This window comes from Thunnus thynnus, chromosome 5 (genome assembly GCF_963924715.1).
Source record: "Thunnus thynnus chromosome 5, fThuThy2.1, whole genome shotgun sequence".
Classification (NCBI taxonomy): domain Eukaryota; kingdom Metazoa; phylum Chordata; class Actinopteri; order Scombriformes; family Scombridae; genus Thunnus; species Thunnus thynnus.
The window spans coordinates 8,088,584-8,114,771 of NC_089521.1; the positions used below are offsets into that span (position 1 = coordinate 8,088,584).

Consider the following 26,188-nt stretch of genomic DNA (forward strand, 5'->3'; position numbering starts at 1 on the left):
TCAATATTAAGCTGGAAGTGGTACTACAGGAAAAGTCAGTAGATCATTACAATCATTGGGATTTATTTTCCAGGGAGCATGAAGCCGACAGGCTGACAGACCAACATCACCATCCCTGGAGCCATGACACTAGCAGTTGTCAAAAACAGTACTATTATGTCTTCTGTGGAAGTCTGAGAGAGAATAACCCATTTAAGTAGATCATTTGGTCAAAACAATATAGCAAATATATTTCTGACAGAAAACCTAAACCTTAATTGAAGGTGTATTGACCTCAGTACTTGAAAACATTAGGAAAAAAAGCCTAAAGCACATCCTATCAACATGGATATAGGCTGTTGTTATTCAGATTATGCTGATGAAATATTTATGAACAAAGAACTCCACAGGTTACCTTAAATTTTGGACAGATATAAAGCGTAAGTATATTGACATTAATTATTATCAGTGTTATATTCCTTTTTAATAAAACAGAAACAACTTTGATCCATTTTACATTCAGTTTTATTGGTCAGGTCTTCCAGCTACCTTACCTTGTTCAAATATCTAAAATTCCATTATGTCTTTAAGATATATTCATGATCATACAACACTGATGAAATAAAACAATCCTGAATATCATAGCATTGCATCAATATATTACACATCTACATACCATGTTTAAAAGCCTGAATTAGCTTATGGTGCACAAAATATGAATAATGAGTTAAGTCAAAGGTGGAAACACACCATGTGTCTTACTCTGATTCAGCACCAAAAACTGTCAACATCAAAGGAACCAGTGGTTCAGATTTGCAACTCTAGAACTGTGCAGCCAAAGACCTGAGCAACACTTTACTTGAAGTATTGAAGATGTTGACTTACAGTGTCATATATTGGTACCACAGTCCTTTATAAACACAGGGTTCATTGTGTTAGGAGGGCATTATGTGTGTATTTAATCATAAGTCTGAAAACACTCTGCATACTACAAATATGCTTTCAGTGATCATTGTGTATTTTCATCATTAATATCTGAAGAGGATACAATGGGCAGGGACAGTGTCAAATACTGTGTATCTCTATTAAGAATCTCATGACACACTCATTCCTGGAACACATGGGAAAATAACACAAGTCATATGAAGATGAGTAATATTTCTGATGCTATTATCATGTGTTTGTAATGTCTTGATGGCTCACAGTGTATCCTCTTAAAAGCTCTGGGTGATCATCAAGGATTAATGTTTCCCTTGGGTCATTGTGGTTTTTAATGAATTTTATGAAGATCAGTTTTACAAGCTGGGTTAATGTGAAGCAAGAGGTGAGGCCTCCATGTTTGTATGTTCAGTGGAGTGTAAACAGATGTTTTGATGAGTGGTCTCGAAAGGAAAAATTGCTGCTTAGATCCTCCTCCACTGCTACATATTGAGTACATTTTATGATCTTTCTTACATTTCCAGAATGCCTTTGAAGAAAAAAAACAGAAGAAAAAGAAACTTCCTCTTTGTAGCAAGTTATTCAACCAGTTCTTGGTGATTTGCGTGTGGCAAAAAACACAACATGACTATGAATCCATGTCACTCTGATCTGCAGCCACTTTCAGTGTAGAAACTGTCTTTGCTTCCATAACAGTGTGATGGATTTCTCCCAGTGTGATTGTTGAACATTAAAGCAAAATGATGAGTCAAGAAAGAAGCCCTTGCTCTATTCTGAAACATATCCTGCTGTCAAACCAATGGTATCAACTAAAATACCTGCTTGTGACAAAAAATCATGACTTGACCACTAAAGAAACCTGAACCGATCAATAAAAAAGGTTTGGAATTGAAGGGTTTGTCAAGTGTTTAAAAAAGCTGTCATCAATACATTGACTAATTATTAACACATTAAGTTGCTAGCTTGTAAGCTAACAGTTGCCCACTCATACATCGAGCAGACATGAAGCAACATTAGCATTAATTTGAATTTGTGTTTGTGTGTTCATCACCTAATGAATGTAAATCCCAAATTCACTCTCCTTTAGAGGCTAAATGCTTCATTATGTTCACCAGCTAGTCGCTAACGTTGTCTGTGTGGTGTTTGGTGCTGGGCAGGTAGCGCACAGTGGGTTTATCAGATAATTTTCATGGACAACCGCTGCCTGTTGTGGCTAGAAACGAGGTTGGTAGGAGTGGTGGTTGCAGATCAGCAAACCAAAACAATGAGCTGAAATGGATTTACAGTCAGTCAGTCCTTTTCACATTACACATGTTCATTGGATGCACTGCTAATACAGACATTTTCATTAGTGCAGCTTTCATTTTGGGGTTATCATGCACCACTCTCAGGGCTCTTTCATGTTAAGTCATTTTGCAGTAGAACATGGTTGAAAGGCATCATAATCTTATCTCTGGGGACTAATAAACAATATTCTCCCATTACTTGGGAAAACTGGAGAAACAAGAACAATCAAGAACATCAGCACAAATACAACTGACTTTGATTTGGATTAGTTGGTGTTCAGCTTCTAACATTAACAATGACTCCATTCTATATAGGTGTGTCTAAAATCCATTCAGCCATTATTAATTATTAATAATTATTAGTTGCACCTGTGCACATGTGTTTGATCAGTCAAAATCTGCAGTGAAAAAGGAAAATAAACCAGATATGTTCATGCTTTTTGTCTGGAGGTCAGAAGAAAAGGCATTCTGGGGAATGTAGGAAATCACTAACTGATGCAGAGGTAGACAACAGGTGGAGGGAGAATGGAGGGCTTTTTTTTTCTTTAAACTGGTTGTAAATTTAAGATTGTTGCCCATTGTTGATGAGAGTGTAAAAATAGCACACTTCAACACCATGAACTTCTAATAAAGTGTTGTATTTCTTTAGCATTCCACAGTTGCTGTTGGCATCATGAGTTTGAATCCTGGGTGGTGCTGACACCTAATCAGCCAACATAATGTGCAAATACATACTGTAACAGCCAGGCTGGAAAGCACTCAGTAAAATCCCAGGGACTAGTGCTGATCCCTGGCCCTGAGCTGGACACGCTCTACACTAGCAGCCTCCTCGCCGGCACCAAGTCATCTGCCGACTGCTTTATTGTCCGACTCATTTGCACAAGCTGCCTTCTTTCACATGCTTATTGTCATTCTGATAGCCTATCATACTGCTGAGTGTACCTGTGGAATTAATGTTGCATACTGAAGTTTTTATACATGATATGATGAGCCATACAAATACATCCATAACATAGTTAATGATTCAAGTCACATGATTATAGGATTTCTCTGAACACAAATATCTGTGACAACAAAGCGCGATTTAGAAAAAAAGAAGTAGCATGATTGAGTAATGTGTGATGATTGGCATGTGTCTTTTTTATTTAATACTGATGTTGGATAAATGAATGTTATCTGACGTGCCCTTTAACGTACGGTGATTGTTATTCTTATTTTACGGCAGTGTTAAAGGTATTTTTCTCCACAGCTGACCTTTAAACAGTAATCATGACAAAAAGACCAACCATTAAAGTCAAGCATTTTTTGACACTAATGATCATCTGAGTCTGTCAAAAAATGTTTATAAGTTTGTTTGTTGTAAGCTTTTGGTGTAATTAATTTTCACAATAAATGTGTGTTTTTCAGTATAAAAAATTGACCTTAAATGACAGTGCGTAGGTGCATTACTTGTGTAATACATGTAAAGGCCAATGTCTGAATCATTGTGCACCAGTATACTGTTTGTCGGGCCCTACTGTGTCAGTGTGTGTGTGTGTGTGTGTGTGTGTGTGTGTGTGTGTGTGATTAGTGAAGCATTAACCCCGTGTTGTATAAAAGGCCTTATAACCAAAGGTGTTTTCTCCACTGTAGGCCACATACAGAAAGCCGTCCTCGTCCTTCTCCTTGTCGTACAGCTGGCCCATAGTCAGACTGCAACACACAGCAGAAACCAGACTCTTATTAGATCACACAGAGTCAAGTAGAATCGATTGCATTTACATCTCCTATGTGGATTTGTGAGGACTGAAGCCTCCAATAATGGATGTATTTTGCTGAGCTACACTTTAAAATTGATTTTCTATGCTAAGAACTGCACTGGTCCCCCTGGACTAAACACCTATAAGAGAAGAAACATAAAGGGAAATGCATTCCAATACAAGAAATGCTGTGGATACCAAAACATATACAAATATAAAACATTAAAATGAATATGAAACAGTCGTAGCATCTTGAAACTTTTAGTAGTTCTTCCTAAGGAAATACCACACTATTCCCTGGGATTTCTCACTATGAATGAAATTAGATTTTAACCAAAGAACAGCAAATAACTAATTATATAATAGTTGTAATTTTTTTTTCATATTCATTAGTTTATGTGGCAGCAGAACAACAATTCCTTTGAAAAAGTAACTCTGAGGATGGCTGAGGATTTGAGGATTTATTATTAGAGTCTGATCAATCCCGTCACCTTGCCGTAAGATTTAAATAATTCATGAAGTTACCGCTGATGTACAAGTGTGTAAAATGCACTCAGCAGCTCTCTGAATTTTAAGAACCATGTGTTGACTGCTGCTGTGTAACAGCTGATGTCATGGGCATAAACACATAACATTTGTGTTGTTGTTTGTAAAATACCTAAAACAAATATTGGTAAGACTCATGTATCTAACCCATTACAGATTCTGCTTTAATCGTAATTAATGGTTGAATTTTAATTGACAAATCAGGCTGTAATACCCATAAAACTGAAGAAGCAAAGCTCAACACACATGAAAATATTTTATGGTACTGGAGAGGTCTGTGTTTGCGCTCCTCCGTCAATGAAAGCCACAAAAACCATGGCTTTTTTGCTCTGAAATGTTTATGGACCAGTGTCAGTGCAAAACTATAGAAAAAAGCCTAAAACTCTGATGTCGTGTGAGCAGAGGAAGTCTGTCTAACCTACGTACTTATTCTCCATCAGGGAGTAATTTTGTGGCTTCCTCAGCATTTCAAGGTGGGAATATTGCAACAACAGTTAGGTGGTGATGTTCATGAGGTTTGGAGAAGGTGTCTGTTTCAGTACGTAGTATTCAGTACATGAACACACAGGTGTGTTTACACATACACAAGCGCACAGTGAAAATATGACTTTGCACAGGTATTTTTCCTGGGAAGTGGAGCAGACTTTCCCAGGAAAATCCCCAGATTTTAATTTACAGCATTCAACCCTGTTTGCTGTAGGCTTAAAAGACGATGATAAAAGTTTGTAGTTTCCTTATTGATGAAGAAAAACACCCAATAAAATGTGCTTGGCAATGACACAACCAAGATTAGATGGATGCATTTATACCCACCAAACCCACAGAAATACAGTATTAGGAGTTGGGTGCAGTTCCCCTCTTCTCTACAAACCTTTTAGCCAGCTGGAGATCGTAAAGAAACAGGAAACACATGCTTGACTTTGTCCATTGTGTGCACTTAGATGGAAGTGTATGGGGAATGGAGCATATATTTGAAGGACTGAAGTGTAATGTGAACATAGCTTTACTGGGACACTTAATTAGAACAGAGCCATTATTAATGTTATTTATAACACCTGTGCTTTTCCTACTATGACAAGTCAAAATGTCTGCTGTGTAGAAGCCTATTCCCATGTCTTCTTTTATAATAACCCATTTGAGGGTGTTTCAGGTTTTAAGGTTACTTATACACAATATGCTTTATATTGGACCAGAGGACTGGATTTGGATTCTATCCGCCTTAATGTTTAAAAGGTGGGTCACACTCAGCAGATCAATTCTGTAGTTTTTGAGACAGTGCTACAGTTTTACACTTTCTTGGTGTCTTACCAGAGTCATGTGTGAGACAGTGAAACAGTCTCGTGTTATTGTCAAACTGAGATAAATCAGTAGCATTATGAACTGTAGTATTTCCTTTAAGCTCCTATTAATCCAGACTGCACTGTTGACGTGTCTGTGTGGGGGAGTATCCCTGCCCTGATAATCACAGGTGTATCCTACTCCGACACAATGGCCAAACAGGGCTTCTGATAGGATGCTTTCCAGTTGATTGTGAGGTCAAATAGCTCAGTGGTTACACCATGACTTTTCATTTTCAGCGATATGTACTGAAACACAAAAATCTATGTACACTCGTGGTCACTTCTGTGTCTGAACTGAATGGCATACATATATCAGGCAGCCAAATGTGCGATTAACTCATGTTTAACTTATAATTGTATCTATGCATGTAAAATGTAATGCTACTTTTCAAAAATAAGAAGTAATAGTTAGAGAGCTTAAACAAGATGCAACATTTGAAAGAAGAAATAAAAAAATCCTTTTATAAACGAAAAGTTGAATTAATAATCAATAAAACACATCGTACTACTATTTACTTGTGTGGTATGACTGGTTGCTTATGGCGACTAATGTTAGTTAGTCATAAAATTAATCCACACATCCCCACAAGAGCAAAGCTAGCTTGTTAACTGTCACTAACTTTCAATTAGCAAGCAAATTAGCTTGGTCGCTAACTGGATACAATTTCACACAGTTATAAAGAGACATATTTGTGCCATTGATCCCTGTCTCAGAACTGTCTGCAAAGAAACTTCTTTTGTGGAGTAGTTTATACTTTGAAAGTTGTGCAACAGTAACAAGCAATGATGGCTTTCTCTGTTTTGGGCTCTCAAGCTCTCCGTTACTTCAAAGGTCAGCAAGAGATGGTTTGCTATAGCTCAATGGTGCAAATTTGTGTATGAAAGTTCAGCAAAGTTGAGCTCAGCGCAAAAGATTTGCAATTTACTTTGCCCCTTTGATTGAATCTAGTGATCTCGGCAATTCCATTAAAATGAATCTATTTCTTAGTTTAGCTGTTTCTAACTGTTTCTAAGTGCTGGTTTGACCGGGGTTTTACACTACAGGCTTTACACAACAGTGATGTAGCTTGGTACTATAGTACCAAGCTACATCACACATCACAGTGTGGAAAAGGCATTTTGTCACTGGGTGGCAGGAAGCCAGACTATTAGAGTGGGTGCAGTTACTCTTTAAGGTAGTAGGTGCACTGAACTTCCGGTAAGCCAGTTTCCACAAGAGAAGCATTACACATCACAGTGTGGAAAAGGCATTTTGTCACTGGGTGGCAGGAAGCCAGACTATTAGAGTGGGTGCAGTTACTCTTTAAGGTAGTAGGTGCACTGAACTTCCGGTAAGCCAGTTTCCACAAGAGAAGCATTACACATCACAGTGTGGAAAAGGCATTTTGTCACTGGGTGGCAGGAAGCCAGACTATTAGAGTGGGTGCAGTTACTCTTTAAGGTAGTAGGTGCACTGAACTTCCGGTAAGCCAGTTTCCACAAGAGAAGCATTATCAATACAATTCAATGCTCTGGGAAGCAGGTCAGATTCCTCAGATACACTGTATGTCTATGCATTATATCAGCATGTCAATAGCTATGAGTGCAAACAGAAAAATGGTGGGCATTTTATCAGTGTAAATTGAGAGTGCAGGTGTGGCTTCATCTTCTTTTACAGAGAGATCACACTTGCTCTTCAGTTACACAGATGGACAGATAAAGATGCTGTGCACACATGAATGGGAAAGTTAGGCTTTTTTACCACATACTGCTAAAAGTAGGCCGTGACCTCACAGTAGGCGACTTATAAAAGGTAATTTATACATGTAAAATGTGGTTGTGAGATTATTAACTGCACAGCAGCAGTACCATAGGCCCTCAAGAGATGATTGCTTAAAGTTGAACTAAAATTTGAGTTCTCTTCACTTTTTATGTAAGGAAATCTAATCTATAATTTTATTTTTGCCTAATTTCTAAAAACTGTCTTTTTGGATATGTTTATGGAAAGCTTCAGGTCTCTGGGTAGCATTTACGATTGACTGTCATCTGAGTGTCAACATTGCTAGGAGACGCTACTGACTAGTGCATGTCATATCGAGCCAAAGTCATGAGGTCATGTCCAGGCTAGCCTCTGTTCCACTAGCTTCTGAAACTGAATACAGTCTCTCATTCAGCATTTCTTGCATCAGTCTTTCTGAAAAAATGAATTCCATATTCTAGGACACATTGGCGTCCACTACACCACTTGCTTTTAGAAGTTGGAACCTTTTAACTTTATTAACTCAAATCCTAATGTAGGGGGAGGTACCAAATGAATGAATATGACAAAAAAAACTTATATTTCATATTATACAGTTTTGACCAAATAAGTACAAGAGTCAAAACAAACACGAAGGATATATATACTAATAACAGAACTAATATATACTTAAAACTGCTGTAAATAACAGTTTAACATCGATAAATCTTTTCAACATTGATTCTGAGAACTGACCATTATTACCACAAACAAATGTGACCATCAGGAAAAAGCTACACAGCTTCTAGTGTATTGTATTTTACAGCGTGTACCAACTGGGCATTTTGGGGGAGAAATTTGCATCAAAGCTTTATAGTACAAATGATACAAATCAGGAAATTATTCTGCCTGTAAGATTTCAATTGCTTATTGCAACTTACTTCCACTATTAATACTGCAGAAATGTAGTGTTGCTCTCACCTGGATTGGGGGACGGTTTTGTCGACGAAGAGGAAGATGGCTTTCTCTGAAGGCAGCTGGATGCGTTTCCTGATGATCCACATGAACTGGGCCACTGTGATGTCAGAGGGCACCAGGTACTTCCTCTTATCAATGTCTACTATCTGAGAGCCGGAAACCTTCTCCACTATCACCTGGAGAACATTAACAGACAAAAAGGGTTTGCACACTGTATCTGTTAAACTTTACCAACATCTGTCTCTATTTTCATTGACAAACAAAGGAGACAAAATATTATACTTACTATATATACTATACTTAGACTTTTTTTTTCTAAATACAAGCAGCGAATACGAGTGTTGGTTAAGTTGTCGGTTATGCAGTTGGGGTGGTGCATAAATTAATAAGATGTTTAGAACAGTGTGTGTGTGTGTGTGTGTGTGTGTGAGGGAGAGGGGGAGAGAGAGAGCGTGTGTGTGTAGGTACACGCAAGTGTCGGTTATACACTGGAGTGCGGTTATACAGTGGTGTGTGTGCGTGCGTGTGCATGCATGCATTAGTGTCACAAGTGTCCGTAATATGTGGGGGAATGCTGACATGAAACTGTAGTGGGGCAAATAAAACTGTAGTGGCCCACCACAGTCTAATACATTAATGGGAAACCCAGTTGTTGAATTATGTTGGTTCAAAATTAATTTGCAAATCAGAACATGTTCCATGTCTGGATGTATTCATTAAACTGATACCATCAGACCAGATACTTTCTGCAAGGCTGCATTCTTAATCATTCAACCTGTGTTTTTCATCAGATAACAATATGATAAAATCTGACAAAACGTTATTGGTTTTGGCTCGACTAGACTGACTGAAATGTTGCATATAATCTGATGGCTAAAAAAGATTAAAATGTCAACAGTTTTCATTGGCTAAAACTATATTGAAATAGTTACAGTTTTCTTTGACAAGACAAGACTGAAATGCTCAGACTTTTAGTCGACTAAAATTTGAATGAAAAAAACAGGATGTCAGGTTGACTAAATATGATAAAAACTTCAAAGAACATTTGACGCAGGACTAAGACTGAGAGTAAATAAAAAATAGCTGACAAAAATGAACTCTGTTCCTCGTTCCTCCTACAGTCTTCCCATTAAACAGGTGCAGAATGAAAGAACTAGTTAAAGGGATCGAGTTTAACAGCCATTATTATCCACACAAAAGACCCTGGGGAGGCACTTCCTAACACCTAGCAGTATATCATCTAAAGTTGTCCACAATGTCACTCTGTATGCACTCTGACCTGAGGTGTCAGTCTTCAGCTCTGTTATATTATCTTCCTGCCAGGTTACCTTAGAGGCTTTTCAGAGGTGATAGGAACATGGGGGCTTTTGTCAGCCAAAGTGAGATGAATTCAAGCCTATCTATGGTGTAACATCAGTCACATATCAATGGTTGCAACACACAGTCCTTGGAAGTCAGATCATTCATGTGCAGTAGTAGTACGTACATGGTATATAATAAGATAAGGCTCAAGACTGCTTTTATAGTTTTTGAAGGCCATTTATTTGTACTTTATACTGAAACTGTTAACATTTGATACATCGCTTCCCATTTTTAGAGTCACTGTTATTTTTATTCCCCAAAATCAAATTATTTGATGTTTTTTCCAACAACTGTATTTTTGATAGAATGGAAAACCCTGGGTAACAGCATTTGGACGAGGTTTAGACACACAACTCAGCAAATTTTTTCAAATAAAAACTTTACAAATATCCCATATTACAAGCTAATGCTAGCTAACGACCTTTTAATAGTCTTGGTTAAGAACTATTGTGCAGTAAATCAATCTTGCATATTTAGTGTAATGTCAAATATGTTATTCAGTAATAAACATTTAGAAAACAATATAAAGATAATAAATATTCAAGTTGCAGAGAATACTTTTAAGTAAAGTCAGTTTTCAGTCGTAGCAACACATGCTGGCTAATTAGCTTTTACATTTTTAGTCCCCTGAACATTTCGGTGGGTTGATAAATTCTGAGTATAAATACACAGTAACGGTCAAAAGTTTTGGACACACTTTCTCATTTAAGTGAATATTGTGTCCAAACTTTTGACTGGTACTGTATATATATTTCATACTGCCAACAAGGGACACAAGACACTTGATCCACCAGTCAATTCCATTCACTCATGTGAAATTTCTGTTCAAGTGCAATTTTTGTGTATCTTTATTTTTTGCATTGTGTTACTTACTGCAACTTCCTTGTATCCTCACTTCATTTTCGACCATTTTATCATGACAAAATATATCAGGGAATTTGACTCTGGGACAGTCAGTCAGTCACCATGAAAATGTACTAATTGATGACTTTACAGTGTACAATGAGGATCTTTTAACTTGTTACACAGCTGGTTTTCAGGTGATTAACAGAGCAGATAGAGAGAACTTTATAAATCAAGGAGGCACTCGGACTTACTTACGGAAAGTTATGGAAAACTGGGATTTTACACCAGGGTCACAGTTGGAACCCTGGTTTTCTGAATCCTAATCTGTCAGTCGAGACTGTCATTAACCACTCACTCATCCTCTTCTTTACCTTCCACCACTGCCAGTCACTGACTCCTTATCTGTGGATTTTCTGTCACTCACTCTCTCTGTACCCTTAACCCCTATCCCACCGCCAACAGCAACACCTCCCCCTCACTCACCGGTACTCTGTCAGGATATTTGTTGCGTATTTTGGCTGACTCCACACATCGGTGCTCTGAGGGAGAGACAGGAAACAAACAGGAAGTCAGAGATTAAAAGGATGAGTGAGGCCTCTTACAAGCCTCCACTCGTGCTTTACTGACAAATACAGCCGAGCCTTGTCCAATTTATTGCTCCAAATGCAAGATCGAGCACAGCAAAAAGGCTGGCTATACATTAAGCGACACAAAGTGTGATAACCTTCATTAGGTTTAGTAGTGAGACGAAGCTATTAGTACTAACTCTTTAGTAGTTTAAGTCAAGGATCACATCCACAGTCTTTATCAAGTGATACTACACCTTTTAGCACTTATCATTACCCGAGAGCAGCTGATAGTGCATCTATTTCCAGTCCACTTTGTGGGTGAAGCAGGCGCTGAATAAAGCCACAGAGGGGAGGGTGAGGTGATGGGTGATAAGATGTATTGAATCAATTTAGGTTTAACACATCGCACACTGTCATTAGCCCAGATAGAAGGGCTACTTTTAGAAACATCTCTACCAACCCGGCAGCAGCGTTTCTTTAAAAAGGAGACTAGAGGTTATCTGCAGAGAAGATGAGCACAGAGGCTGAGAGGGGCTGAGAGGAAATACAAGTTTTGATCCAAGGTTGTCGCTACTAGATTGAACTGTCAACAGATGATAATAACATTGCCAAGTAGATAGGAATTACAGAAATGTCACTTAACCTTCTCCAGCTATCTGAAAATGGAGATAAATTTACACCAAACTCTATTCAGAATTCTGGTTAATGAATATTCTCTGAAATCATAACCTGTTCATGTTAATGGAAGAAGTTACAAGCTCTGGAATAACTGGAAAGGAAAGGAAATACTTGTCAATTCGGCATCCATGTAGTACACGCAGTACAAATTTCAACACATCAAATGACCTCGCTGTCTTTTGTCAGCAAAATACACCCTGGAGAGCGGTGAGAAACAATACAAAAAAGTTGAAACACTATGGAGAAAAAGTGCTGCGTTGTGAAATATTTCTCTGCCGAATTAACTACTAAACTTGAAACATTTATGAAATGTCTAAAGCGTTTTTCTATCATATATAAGGGGTTTAATATAAGCAAGGCAACCTTAAATTGTCAGATTCGTGAATGAAGTTAAGCGAGGGAATGTCTCCATGCTAAGACAAGCACATTTCAGGGAGAAACTGCTGACTAATGTGATGTATCAGCGATGTTAAAGGTGAACCCCATTTTGACAGCTGCCATTTCACTTGCAGGAAGAACATGTTCGCATTTGTTGTTTGCCATGCAACGTTAGCCATTATGGATTCATCAGGGGGGGTGATGTGGCAAGCAGGCTTTTCTGAAACCTATGCAGAATGAAATGGAGACAGCAAAACAGAAAGGAGGGTGCATGACATGACAAGAACATCTCTTGTTTCATAACAATCCAAACCCCTTTTACCGAGGGAATGGTCCTCTTTAAACATCCATTTCATCTTTGCTGGATCCCCGCACTGAGGCGTGATGGTAGAGTCGAAAGGCGGTCTTCTAAATCTGCGGATAATGTCGTCGTAATGTCCAAAAATCCACACAAAAGCGATGAAAACAAAACGTCAACAATATCTCTCTGTCCGGAGCTTTCAGCCGTCTGTCTAGCTGCGAGGTGACGTCACTGTCTGAAGGTGGGTGGTGGGGATGATGCTACCTTCAAGTGCTCTCGGAAATTATCAGTCCATCCATGTATTGAGCCCTCAGAAACTATGTCTAGTAGACCAGTGGTTCCCAACCTGGGGGTCGATGGATTTAACAAGGGGGGTCGCGAGATGATAAGACAAGATAGGATAAAGAAAAAAAACATGTTTTATAAATACAAAATTGTGATTTTTTTTGTCAAGCTTTCTTCTATTTTTGCTTTATTTCTTTTGGATTACTGTGTTTTACCTCCTGGAGCCTCTAAAATTATTCAAATAAAACAAAATAAGTCCTCTTTCTAGAGCTGCAAGGTTTGTAGATTAATCAGTTAGTCTTTTGATAATAATTGAATAATCATCATTTTTATAAGCATTTCTTTTTTTAAATAAGCTAGTTTCAGCTTCTCAGATGTGATGCTTTATTGCTTTTCTTTGTCAAACATGATGATAAACTGAATATCTTTGGGTTTTGGACTGTTAGTCTGACAAAACCAGACATTTGAAGATGTTGCCTTGTACTGTGGGGAACTTAAACTGATATTTTTCACTATTTTCTGATATTTTGTGGAGAAAACGATTAACCGATGAATCAAAACAATAATCAGTAACTTAACTGTTAGACAATGCAACATGTGACAAGGGGTCCCGGTAGACTTTGCTTTATTTTAAGTGGTCACAGGCCAAAATGTTTGGGAACCACTGTAGTAGACTACATGCAGGGATGAATGAAACTGCATAAAATTATATAAGATATGCTGGTAAAGTTGTTACATTTGCAATAGTTTGAATAGGCTGCTTAAAGAGTTGAAGTTGTAGATAAAGTGGCAGTGACTTAGCTTACTTACTAACTTAAAAGAAAAGTATATAAAGTTACATTTTGATCAAACAATCATTTCTCAGCATAAATCACTTGTACTTTTCTGCAAGAACTGTCAAGGCTCCCACCACTTAAGATGTCTTTATATAAGATATTGCTCTTATGATACTCTTCTAACCCTTTGGCAAGAGAATTTCCAAACTTAATGGAATCATTTAATTTTATACAAGTACATTAAGCTGGCTACGCTATCTCTTCCATCTGGTTGCGCCTTGAGATCCTGTCCATGAAGATCATAAACAGAATTGATGACAAGGGACAGCTCTGTCACTGCAGCCCAACACACACTGACAACAGGCTTGATTTCCTGCCTAGAAAGCCTTTTGCAAGTCCACAAAGATGGGATGTTATGTGGGGGCGGAGCAGGTGAACCCAAGTGCAGACACACAGAGGCAAGGAGACAGGGACACGGTAGGACAAGGTATTTATTAAAGCAGGCCAGGGGACACTAGTACTGGTAGCTGGGAAACTCGGGCTTGGGCTTGAAGCTGGAACCAGGAGCTGAGGCAGGCAAGGGGGAGCAGGTCTGGAGTGGAATCTGTGGAAGCTGGGTAGAGCAGGGTTCCAAGGCAGGGATGCAAGGCTGACAAGACGAGGAACAGGAGACGGGGACGGGAGCCAGAGCAGATGCGACTGCAGGGAACAGGAGAAAAACAGTGTGAGAACAGGATACAGGCAACACCAAAAACCGTCTGGATGAATGCAGTAATAATGACACTTGATGTGCAAACGCCCATGCTCCCTCTAGTATCCTTGCCAGAGAGCTGGTCTACTGTTCCGTAACCAGGATGGAATTTGTGTTGTACCTCCTGAATGTGAGGTTCGACAATCATCCGTAGCCTCCCAGCACTCTGGCATAAGCTTACAGGCACTGTCCCTAACCTCCATGTGACACTGAAGATGTGTGTCAGCTGAGACAGCCCAATGATGTCAAGAGCCTTCAGCATCTCAGGGCAAATCTCGTCCACACCAGCTTCCTTGTCACTTCGGAGTTACTTAACTACCTCAGGAGAAGGATGAGGGTGACTTGTCTGACTGTGCTTCCTCCCCTCACCTCGGTTTTTGCTTCAGCAATCACCAAAGCAGTCACCCTTGAAGTAGCCACCCTTCCTGTCTGCTGACCCCTGGGCCAACTAAGCCCAAAAAGGCCTTCATCTTCAGCATGTCAGCCTACTTCACGGCTGGGCTCCACCAGCGGGGTTCTCAGGTTGCCGCCATAACAGACAACAGACAGAGATGACCTCCTAGTCACAACTCAGAGCAGCCGCATACAGAGTCATGGCAGGCTGTTTCTCCCAATCACTCCCCCTCCGAGTTTCCCAGTTGTTGCCCAAATGAGCATTTAAGTCCCCCAGCAGAACTATGGAGTCACCAGGCAGGCCTGGCCTGGGACCACCTCGGGATCCCCTAGGCAAAGATGAAGGACATCTGGGTTACCTCAATCTGCTGCCACCACAACCCAGTCCCAGATAAGTGGCAGAAAATAGATGGAAATGCAGACTCTTGCTTTGTACAAGAAACACATGCTTTAGCGTCAGACTTTAAGTGATAGAAACAAAAGGCTTTTTGAGGAATTTGATAAAGAAATGAATGTTTTGCTGAATACCTTCATGAATGCTGAACAATATTTTGGGGGCGAATGGAATGCAGTTACTGATCCCACAAAAGATTGTCTCTCTCAAAGATCTTTAAGAGGCACATATGGAGAATTTAACAACTTATGTTTACTTAAATTGGTATGATATCTGGAGACTAAAAATCTGCATCAGATCCAGTTCACCTGGGATAACAATTGACTTGGTTTATATCAATATGATCATATAATTAGTTCATCATGTTTTTTTTCTTGACAAAATTTAAAACAAAGTTTGTGATCAAGATAAATACTCAGGCAATGATGACTGAATTTTATTTTAAGATTTTATTTCTCATGTGTCTTTAAGGAGGCCATAGAAGGTTTACCTAAACCCTTTAATGAATAAAGATGCTAAATTATTAGCTCACATCTTTACACAGAGATTAAAATTGTGTCTAGACACAGTAATAGATGATTGTCAGTCTGACTTATGCAAGGAACACACATCTGTTACAATATTCGATATATCTTGGACTTAATTGATGAAGCCCCTTCAAGTCATTGGGATCAGTCAGTGGTAGTGGTAGGTATCTATGAATGGACAACAGCTTGTTCTACAAGTTCTGGGGCTGGAGATATCCCCGGGAGCTGGCAGCTTGTCAGTCAGAAATTAATAGTTGTCCTCTCAGACCTCTCTGTATCATGGAACTATTTTGTTTGTTAAATGGTTTATAATAACAAGGTATAAGATGCTATATGAACAAAGTTGTTTACTATTATTATTATTATTATTATTATTATTATCATCATTATTATTATACAGGGAGCCACTGGAAATAAACTAGCTTGTCCCAGCAACATCCATGCAAACTATCAAAAAATGTGAAACATCTCTTTAACTGTCAAGCATTTTATAGCCTTTCTGATAAAATCTTATTTCATAGAACTGAATGTAATGTTACTGTTCATCTGTGGTTACATTTTTTTAAAATGTTGGTTAAACAAGATGAATGGCTTCAGGTTTTTGGGTTACACCATTTCTTATCACAAGTGCCATAAGATCTTGTCAGATACTGTATGATCTAATGTGTAGAAACTTAAGTATAAGAAGCACAGCTGATAAAACATGACTAATTCTTGAAGAAGAATATAAATTTGAACGGACGACTTTGAAAGTAATTATAATAAAATTAATATTTTTGTGTTGTTGGTACTAAAAATACATTAAGGAAAAAGTAGAAATTCCATAAAAGGAATTTATGGAGTAGCTGAAAATTTGCCACCACTACTGCCAGTTATATCTAAATATTAACACTACGAATGATTCAGCTAATTTAAGAGGAGCTATACACAGTTTATATCTCGTTTCACTTGTTAACGGATCGCAAATACAACTTCAGTCTATTTAAATAACGTGACTACAGGCCTTGCAGTGGAAAACAGTGATGCGTTACTGTTCTTCCCATCCTGCCGACATTAAGTAAATGCGGCATGATACCACTGGCAGCCATGGTAACCGTTAGACGCTAAGCTAAGCTGAAACATGGCGCGGTGCGTGTTAGCTGAATAGCTAGGTGGCTAACGTAAATAGCGTGTTAATAGGCTCCTTTATGCCAAAAATACGCTGTCAAACGCGACTTCATTTCGGAAGTTGGTACATGGCTGTTACTTAACGAGGGTTAAACTGTGTTCGGTTCGTATTTTGTCGTCTGTGAATATTCACTCAGTTAGCATCTATGCTAGGTTGTTGATAACACACAACATTGGTGGTTACTCACGATTGAATGAACGCCAGTTACCGTTATACTGTGACCCATGGCTTTCTATGAAGTCTATTCTCACCCTGCTTTGATTCGGTACAAGACGAGTGTTTGCACGAAAGCCACTCTGTTTCTGGTAGCTGTTCTGTGCCTCACCTACATCCCTCCACTGCTGGTCGCTTACAGGAGCCAAGGTAACATAGAGTATAGTAATATCAAACAAACTATAATATAATGATGACCGCTGCTGCTGAATGAGAAACCTAACAGATATCCCGTGACCTGTAAATGTGCCTACATCTCAACGCTTTTGTTAAAGGAGTCGAAGTGTTTGGCCGCCGTTTAAAGCTGTGTTATTTCAGGTTTCTGGATAAAAAGAAGCACCTATGAGGAACAACCGGTTGTGAGGTTCCAGTATCAATCTCTGCTGGTGGCAGCCACCAGTACTCAGGGAGACTACGTCGCCTGGAGCACTTTCCCCCATCTCAACAACATGCTCGGGGCCAACCTTCGCATCCCTGCTGTCTCTGTAAGATGAGATTTACCAGAGTTCTCTCAAATGTACACCAGTGTCCCCTTTCACATTAGATATTGCTGTTTTAACACTGTCTAAAATACAGTGACATGTGTAGAGGTGACTTGTCATTTTCAGTATCAGCATCATTGTTATTGGCCAAGTATGTTTACGCATGCAAGTAATTTGACTCTGGTTTAGTAGCTCTCAATGTACTTACTCAAAATAACAACACAACAGTCTTCAGAAATATACACAAGGAATAAATATATACAGGTGAAACCGTTTCTGTCAACTGCAAACAGGATACAAGTAGTGCAGAGAAGTGAAAAGTGCACGGAGTACTGAGATGAATATTAAATGGTTAAAAAAAATGACATTACTTTTTATAGATATAGTAGGTGGGTATGTACAGTGCATACAGCCTGTTGAGATATACAGTAATGAGTGACTAATAGTACAGGGTACCTAAGAAACTAGTTATCAGACTAGCAAACCACTATATAGGATGTTTTTTCTATGTGCGTGAATACAATCTACAGGTGAGAGAAGAGGACCAGAACCAGGACGGGAAGTTGGACCGCCTGATTTTTCAACTGCAGCTTCCTTTAAAACCTGAGGAGCAGGTGTACAACGTCCAGCTGCTGCTCACCTTTAGCTACCAGCTCTTTGTATGTATTCCACTTGACTGTCTATCCACTCATAGTATAACAAGATGGAGATGCTACATGTATCTGTGCCACCATTAAAGGACAGGTTCACAAAACAACAGTCAGGTGTCCATATGAACAGTGAAAGAGGTTTTTCCTTGCTGTAATCATTCCTCCTGTTCATACTGGATACTAAAAGACCCCCTTCAAATGTGCTGGAAGTGTAGTCACAAAAAGAAGGACTTTGGCACTAAAAAGACTGTAATGTTGAAAGATATCTACTTGATTTGACTTGATTGGACATCTGAAGCTTCAGATAAACGTTTAAATACATTTTTGCACAAAAGGAGGACTGTGGATTTCGTCCTCCATCACTTACATTGTAAGTGCATTATGAAGGGATCTTCTAATGGTCAGTATGAACGGGAGGAATGATTACAGCAAGAAAAACATGTTTCAATGTTCAGTTGGGCTACTGACTGTTGTTTTAAGACTTGAAAAATTGTGAATCTGTCCTGTAAGTCACTCTGTGTTTTGAGTCTGATCATTACTGCAGTATTATTTTGTCTTGTTGAGGTCTGGCTTCAAGCTCAATCATTCTGTTGCATTATAGTCCCATGCAGGGGGGAACTAATATTGTTTTATATTTAATTAGTTTTATTGAAGCTTCCAATACTAATATTACAGGACAATATTAATTTAAAAACTGATTTTCCCCCAAACTTATGTTCTTGTTATTGTGGGGAAGCCATTGAAACAGCATTTATAACTTCCCAGAACACTAAAATACACAAAACATTACATTACAATTTATATGAATGTCTACATGTCAACAACTAGTGTACTGGTAAGTTAGGGTCAAATATATATAACATTGACTCCTAGCCGTTTTTTTCATGAAGAGCTACACTGTATGAGTGTGAAATTCCCCTCCTGAAGCAGTGTATCTTTTCCTCTGTGATTCTGCCTGCTATAAAGGGAATTACTGCATGTTTATGACCATTTTACAGTTACGTGCATCATCAAGTCTATCCAGACCAGTAAAGCAAAGCATATTATTTCTTTGTGTTTTCCCAGCGGATGTCCACAGTGGTGATGCAAAGCCTGGCTTATGTGCAGCACTCTTCCTCTGTCCCCGGTGCTAAGCTGTTCATCAGCGGAGACCTGAGGCTGCAGCAGAGGACACCCCTGCCTCACCGTGGACTATATGACATTTACAACGTGAGAGGACACCCACTCACTGTCTTTGTCTCTGTCAGTCTGTTCTATTGCTCTTGTTTTCTCTGCTTCCCTTTTGCACTCCAATACAAATAGGCCACACTAAAAGCATTTTATTGACACACACTCAGACTCTATAGGTCACATTGTCCAGTATTAGAATGAATCTCACTTCATGTACTGAAACTGACATGTGCACGACATGCAAGCTGTCATCTTCAAATGCGTTATAGCTCTCATAATCATCCAAGTACACAGTAATATTTTATTGAAATATACTACCACATTTAGTACTACCACATGCTGAGGGAGATGTGGCATCTACAGCACATCTTTTTTTATTAAGATATTGCTCTGTTTGTTTTCTTTATTGTCACAAAGGTATCAGTGATCGATGGCTCCAGCCCCTTTGCTAGTGCGTATGACCTTGACAGCATAATGAGGAGCTACCAGGATAGAAACTGTAAGTTTGCAAAGGCTGTTACTTTGATTTCTGTCATTACTGCTGAATGTAGCATGTGATGTGCAAAAGTGATGTGATAAGGAGGACAACCTCGAAAATCTTGACATTTTCCAAACACTGACAAACTGTAGTAAAATGGAGTAATGGTCACAAGTTGAAGCATAAAATGACACTGGAATATTCATCAAACACCACAAACTATGGTAAAATCAAAGTCAACCCACAAAACTATAAGCCCACAGCATTCTACATGCATTTTGTAAAATGTAAATACTGTAAACTCTTCATCTCTCTCTTTTTGTCCTTTTCTTTTTTCTTCCATAGTGACCACGGTACTGTCCTGTCCCATGCCAGTCTGGACTGTGGGACGAGCCGCTGGCTCCCCTTTCCAGCTGAATGCAGAGATCCGCTACCCTATGGAGGTCATTAGATATCCTTTAATGAATACAGATGAGAGTGTGTGTGTGTGTGTGTGTGTGTGTGTTTTAATACAGGATACACTCAAACCTAATTTTGATTCTTCAGAGGAGGAGTTGTAGGTGAGACACATTCCTATCTGCTTACAACTACATTATAGTATGTTATAAACCATTTAGTTTATATACTGCTTATAAAAGCTTAATTGGGATGGTGGTAAAGTAAAATGTTACCTAGTATGTTCTTGCCTTTCTGTTAACCTTCAGGTAGTTAAGTGTACTCACCTGTCTTAAAAAACCTTTATTGTTTGCATCTGAGATGATGAATGCGAGTTGCAGTTTAAGTGTCAGCTGAAGTTGAAGCTCTGAAAGGCTTTGAAGTCCAAAGGCCAAAAGCAGTTGAAATCAGTTGAAGTGCAGTTGCTGAAAGCGTCTGAAATTTTAATTTCAAATTTTTGGAAGTGAAGAGTTAGTAGTAGTAGTAGTAGTAGTAGTAGTAGTAAGATTAAGTAGTACTTAATTTTTTGAATTGTAAAAGTAAACACTGAAAACAGTTGAACTGTCAGTTGAAACACTTCTACATTACATTTTTACAACAAAATAATGCTGAAAGCCTCTTGAATCCTCGTCTTATTGAAATATGTGTGAGCTTTTCGCATCTGTTAATATGCTTCATTAGCTTCAAAGCAAGCAAATAAAAAGTAAATGATTTGACACTTAATAGATAAACAAATAAACAATACTCATGCACTGTCTGCTGCATTAAACATTTACCACAGTGTGACCTGACAATAACCTCTACATCTCTCTACTATGGTTCATGGTAAGGTGGATGCCAGGGTCTGACTGTGTTTGTGTACACACATTGTGAACACTAAATCAGAAACAGCATGTGATAAAAACTTCATCCTTACACCACAGGTTACTGTAGAGAAGCTAATTCGAATATTGTGCTAAACCTAACTTTATTTTCAGACAAAATTGGTTTATTAATGGAAAAAAAAGGTTTTAAAATGTAGGTGATTTTTTTCCCAGATAGTATTTCTATGTTTTGGTAGAAAATTTCCCAATGAGAACTTCCCTCGGTGGGTCATCCTGAGTAACCAGGACCTCATCATCGTTTTGCAATTCTTTTAATTCCAAAACTTAAATTCCTTTCCAAGACACAACTCAAAAAATGTGGACTTGATCAAAATAGAGTTAAAACATACAAGGTTTGGCCTGTACTTGATGTACTTGTTGACAGTTTCCTTCATCAGTTCTGCCTTAACCCTCTCCCTCCACCTATCGTCCTGGTTTCTGGGAAACCATCAAATTTGCCTGGATCCAGTATGTCAGTGTCCTCCTCATCTTCCTCTGGGTCTTTGAACGCATCCAGAGGTTTGTTTTCCAGAACCAGGTTCTAACCACCGTACCCATACCACTGGGAAAACCTCACATGTCATGATGCAGCGGCAGTGGTTTGACCTCCAGGTTTTACAAGAACCAACAGGTTGATTATCATTGTACATGGCTCACCAGCACTGATGCAGTTTGACAGATAATAATACCAAATCAAAGACTGTTTTGGATTTTTTGGGAGGGCTCGCTAATTGGTCAGCTTTGTGATTACAATTTAGAAATTAGACATCAAATTCTTCTCTGTGTCCCTGCTAGATAATTGTTCCAATTCGAACCCATGCTGATGCTATAACATACACCAAGTGATAGAGGGTCAGATAGTGTTATGTCAAATGTCAGAACTTTCAGCAGCTTTAAAACTGAATGTTTATAAACTTAAAGGGGACACATCATGCACATTTCCAGGTCTATATTTTTATTCTGGAGCGCTACTGGAATATATTTGCATCATTTACAGTTAAAAAAAACTCCTTATTTATCTTATACTGACCCTTTATGCAGCCCCTCAGTTTAGCCTCTGTCTGAAACAGGCTGTTTTAGCTCCTGTCTCTTTAAGGCCCCCCTCCCAGTGAGCTCACTCTGTTCTGCTCCACTGACTTCTGTCGGCTCCGGATGCCACGTAAACAAACCATGAAACAAACAACAGTAGCAGGATTCACTACTTTTTCTCGTTATTTACTCAAAATGTAAACTTCTCAAATCCATCTGCATATGTTGGAGCTGAAATCCAATCCGAAATATGAGAGTGGAAAACGTAAATAATACACACAAAACTCTTAGCAACCAATTCTACTGAACAGAGGGCCGTTTATGGGCATGTAAGACAAGCTGACATCAGCTCGTTGGCAAGGTAGTAAAAAATGTTGTGAACAAAGCATTTATAAGTTTTGGAACTTTGACTGTGTTTAACATAGATAACCAACATCATAATAGAAAATCACAAAAAGCATAATGTGTCCCTTTTAAAAAAATAAGCAGTCTTGTGTTAGACAGAGCTGAAACTTCTTTGATCTGAAGTTGCAGTGACTTGTTAACCTGTTTCCATAGGAAGTGAATGTCATGAGTGATGTTACTGATGCACTTGCTCACCAGCAACAATCAAAAAAATAAATGTAGGCACATCAGCTCTACCCACAGTCATATTTCACTTTTTTTTTTACTTTTCTCTTTGTAGTTTGTTCACATTATTTAACGCTAAGTTTACTGAAGAGCCTATCACCCAAGATCTCCCTTTTTTCTTTTTATACTTTGCCCTCATTTAATAAAAACATGAGTCAGGAAGGGACGCACTGATGCATTTACCGTAGATTTTATCCTTTGCTGGACAGGTTTCTGCGCAGGCTTTTATATCCAGATGCTGTGCGATTTCTTTCTGTGAAAAATGCATTTCTCCTTTTACTGCTCTTTAATGCAGTGGCAACTTATAGAAAATATAAATAGCTTTTTAAAGTATTTTTTACTATTTGTATGTTTATGACAAATTGTGACACTAATTAAAAAATGTCTTTGTTGATGTTCATTTTCATGTTGTACATGGATTTAGGTGATGGATAATAAATGATAAATAATAAAATTTTGTACTCTCTTTAACTGTAATTCCTTCATTTACTTTCATATTTTATGTTCAACCTTTAATCCTTTTTTTGGACTTAAAAGATTCATTTGTAAGAGCAGGAAACGTATTGGACTACTCATTTAATAATGTAAATAATTAAGCAATCATAGCAGAATAATAGTGTCTTCTGTCAATGACATTCTTCTTTTATCAGTCTTTTCCTTATCCTTCAGCCTTATTAATATGTGACTGACTAAGCCCCGCCTACACCCCATACCACATGCTGTACTGTCAGCAGACCTGACCATAGAAGCTGACTTTGAAAAGCTGTTTTTCTGCTTGACTGATATACAGGATTGAAGTTATGAAGTTTTTAAGTCCACACATAAACACCTTATTGATCGCAGTTGGGAAAGAGAGGCTCATATGTGCACTATTATCTGTTTTATTTCCTCATAACCTATGAAAGAATAGTGTTTTACTTTGTGTGGGGATCATCTGCGGTACTTTAGAGGCAAGAGACATGGTTTTCTTCTTTCCTCTCCTTCCCTCTGACTCACTTTCCTAGGACATGCTTGTATGTGTGCATGTCCACTGTTAGGTTGTTATGTGTGTGTATGCAGGGTGTGTTCAGCTTATTTAAGTTTTAAGAGGACACAAAAGCGTTGCCTTTTCTACTTCTGGACCAGTACCACAGGATTAGGTCATTTAAACCGCTCAGTCAGCCAGTTCCAGTTGGGTTACACTGTTTGGTAAGAGTCCCACCCTTTTCTGCTACTCTCCTGTACTTGAAACTCACATTATGTTGGATATTTTAGTTGTTTAGCAGCCACCCTCATGTGGATTGATAAATTCATTGTCTTTTTTTAGTACTTGAGTTCATCAAGAGTACCCCTCCAATGTCATTAATAAATGGTCCCACGTTTCTCAATTTCTGATAGGCTGTTTGCTGCTGTTATAAATGCCAATTAATCATTGATAAAGGGTACTTGTAGTAATCCATCAAGACTGCAGTATAAAACATAAAAAATGATGTATTGCCTCATTTTCTTACAATGGTATATAATTATATTATAATGTATCAACCACTGCCTGTCAGCATGTTAACAGCTGTGATTTCAACAATACCAAAGCCTGAATAAGGGCAAATTCATATGCAAATGAGCAATTTTAGGCCTCTGCTTAATGACTACAAGTTATTTGCTAAAATACTTGCAATGAGTTGTTCCCTCATTGGTCCATTTTGACCAAGTAGGATTTGTAAAAGAACTTTATGCCTCAAATAACATGAGAAGGCTCTTTCAAGTAATGCACAGAGCTGCTTCACTTGGCATCCAGCTATTATGCTATCACTGGATGCTGTAAAAGCATTTGATAGGATCGAATGTCCATATTTATTTTATACTTTAGAAAGATATGGCTTTAGACCTATATGTATGCAATGGATTAGGGCATTTTATTATAAACCACTTGCCTGTATTAAAACAAATGGAATTGTGGTTTCTCCCTTTGAGCTAACTAGATCAAGGCAGACTTCCGCTATCTTTGTGGTGCAGAGCACAGATTAAAATAAATGTTAGCCCCAGACTATCTTTTATGATATCTTCAATTCCACTAAGATTGCCTGCATATTGGTTTAAAGAAATGAAAAGCTTTTATAATGTCTTTCTGGAGGAATAAAAAAAAAGAATCGGTCTCAATAAACTTACAAAGCATAGAAATAAATGGGGCTTAACTAAACAGCCACCGGTGTCATTAATGAGAACGAATATCCAATTCTTATATATTGCACCTTTAATCAGGAGTGGAAAAGTCATAATGTTAGGTATTTGGGTCAAATTGTAAAGCAAGAGAGAATAATGATATTTAACAAGCTTAGAGGAGCAAATTTTAACCTTAATAACATCATATCTTGATATCTCAAGGTAGGCTACTCTACTGGCCTCAGATACAGATACAGATAATAAATTGAAAGAGATTGTAACAAATAGAAACACAATATCAAAACTTTACAGACTTATATCTCTCTCCTCCTGTAGTGGCATGGAGTTAAATTACAATGAGAACGTGATCTGGGGAAAAAAATACTACTAGAACAATGGAACACTATAATGCAACGCAATTCCACAGAAGCTGAATAAAATGAATCATAATGTGTCAGACCTATGTTGGCACAGATGTGGAGAGAGAGGATCTTTAAAACATGTTATGGCATTGCCCAGAAATTAGAACATTTTGGGTAGGAGTCCAAAATGTTCAATGTTCAATATTAAATGTGAATATATCACTATGCCCAGAAGTGTGTTTGTTGGGAGCTTAAGTGGATGGAATGAAATCTGCAGTAACACAACGTCTGATAACATTGGCATTCCTTTCTGTGAAAAGGATCATACTAATGAATCGGAAAGTAAGGAAATCAAATTGTTTTTGTTTAAATTACTGGCTAAAGGACTTTATAGAGCTGATAATGATGGAACATGCAGCCTCAGCCCTGCAAGAGCTTTATAGAGATAATGGAAAGAGACGTTTTGTTTAAGAAGTGATTTGCACTGTTCAAGATACAAAGCCAGTACAGTGAATAGAAACCTGAACCAGAGCGGAGAAGTCTTGTCAAGAAGGATTTGTGATGCAATGATCTCCTGAGCAAATACATTATATGTGTATCTTTTTGCCTGTTCTGTGTATCTTTTTGCCTGTTCTTGTGTTGTGTATTTGTGTTGTTTTATGTGGTCTCATGTTGCATTCATAAAATGCCAAATTTTTTTGAGTCTGCAGTTGTAAATGTTAATAAGCTGTTTATAGATGGATTTTTTCCCCAAATGGTAAGTGGTATAACAGTCCATTGGAGGG

General features: G+C 38.3%; 2 protein-coding genes across 2 annotated transcripts; one reads left to right on the forward strand and one right to left on the reverse strand.

Moving 5' to 3' along the window:
* Positions 1-481: 481 nt before the first annotated feature.
* gabarapl2 (GABA(A) receptor-associated protein like 2) lies at positions 482-12,913 on the reverse strand. The gene is made up of 4 exons (XM_067588994.1): positions 12,680-12,913; positions 11,216-11,271; positions 8,528-8,700; positions 482-3,896 (listed from the first exon to the last, which is right to left on the reverse strand). The coding sequence occupies exons 1-4, from the start codon at positions 12,711-12,713 to the stop codon at positions 3,782-3,784; spliced, it is 378 nt and encodes a 125-aa protein (XP_067445095.1). The 5' UTR covers positions 12,714-12,913; the 3' UTR covers positions 482-3,781.
* A 3,907-nt stretch (positions 12,914-16,820) lies between these two features.
* On the forward strand, positions 16,821-23,373 carry tmem231 (transmembrane protein 231). The gene is made up of 7 exons (XM_067588995.1): positions 16,821-17,315; positions 17,484-17,650; positions 18,178-18,306; positions 19,363-19,506; positions 19,885-19,966; positions 20,291-20,396; positions 21,667-23,373. Exons 1-7 carry the CDS (start codon positions 17,177-17,179, stop codon positions 21,827-21,829), a joined length of 930 nt encoding a protein of 309 aa, XP_067445096.1. The 5' UTR covers positions 16,821-17,176; the 3' UTR covers positions 21,830-23,373.
* Positions 23,374-26,188: the final 2,815 nt, after the last annotated feature.

Bases quoted from the DNA above. Each gene is read 5' to 3' on its own strand.
- gabarapl2 (XM_067588994.1), bottom strand. From the start codon at position 12,713: ATGAAATGGATGTTTAAAGAGGACCATTCCCTCG. The intron at 8,701-11,215 runs GTGAGTGAGGGG...AATGTTCTCCAG, and splicing joins AATATCCTGACAGAGTACCG to GTGATAGTGGAGAAGGTTTC. The intron at 3,897-8,527 runs GTGAGAGCAACA...TGTGTGTTGCAG, and splicing joins AAAACCGTCCCCCAATCCAG to TCTGACTATGGGCCAGCTGT.
- tmem231 (XM_067588995.1), top strand. From the start codon at position 17,177: ATGGCTTTCTATGAAGTCTATTCTCACCCTGCTTTGATTCGGTACAAG. The intron at 17,651-18,177 runs GTAAGATGAGAT...TACAATCTACAG, and splicing joins TTCGCATCCCTGCTGTCTCT to GTGAGAGAAGAGGACCAGAA. The intron at 19,967-20,290 runs GTAAGTTTGCAA...TTTCTTCCATAG, and splicing joins GAGCTACCAGGATAGAAACT to TGACCACGGTACTGTCCTGT.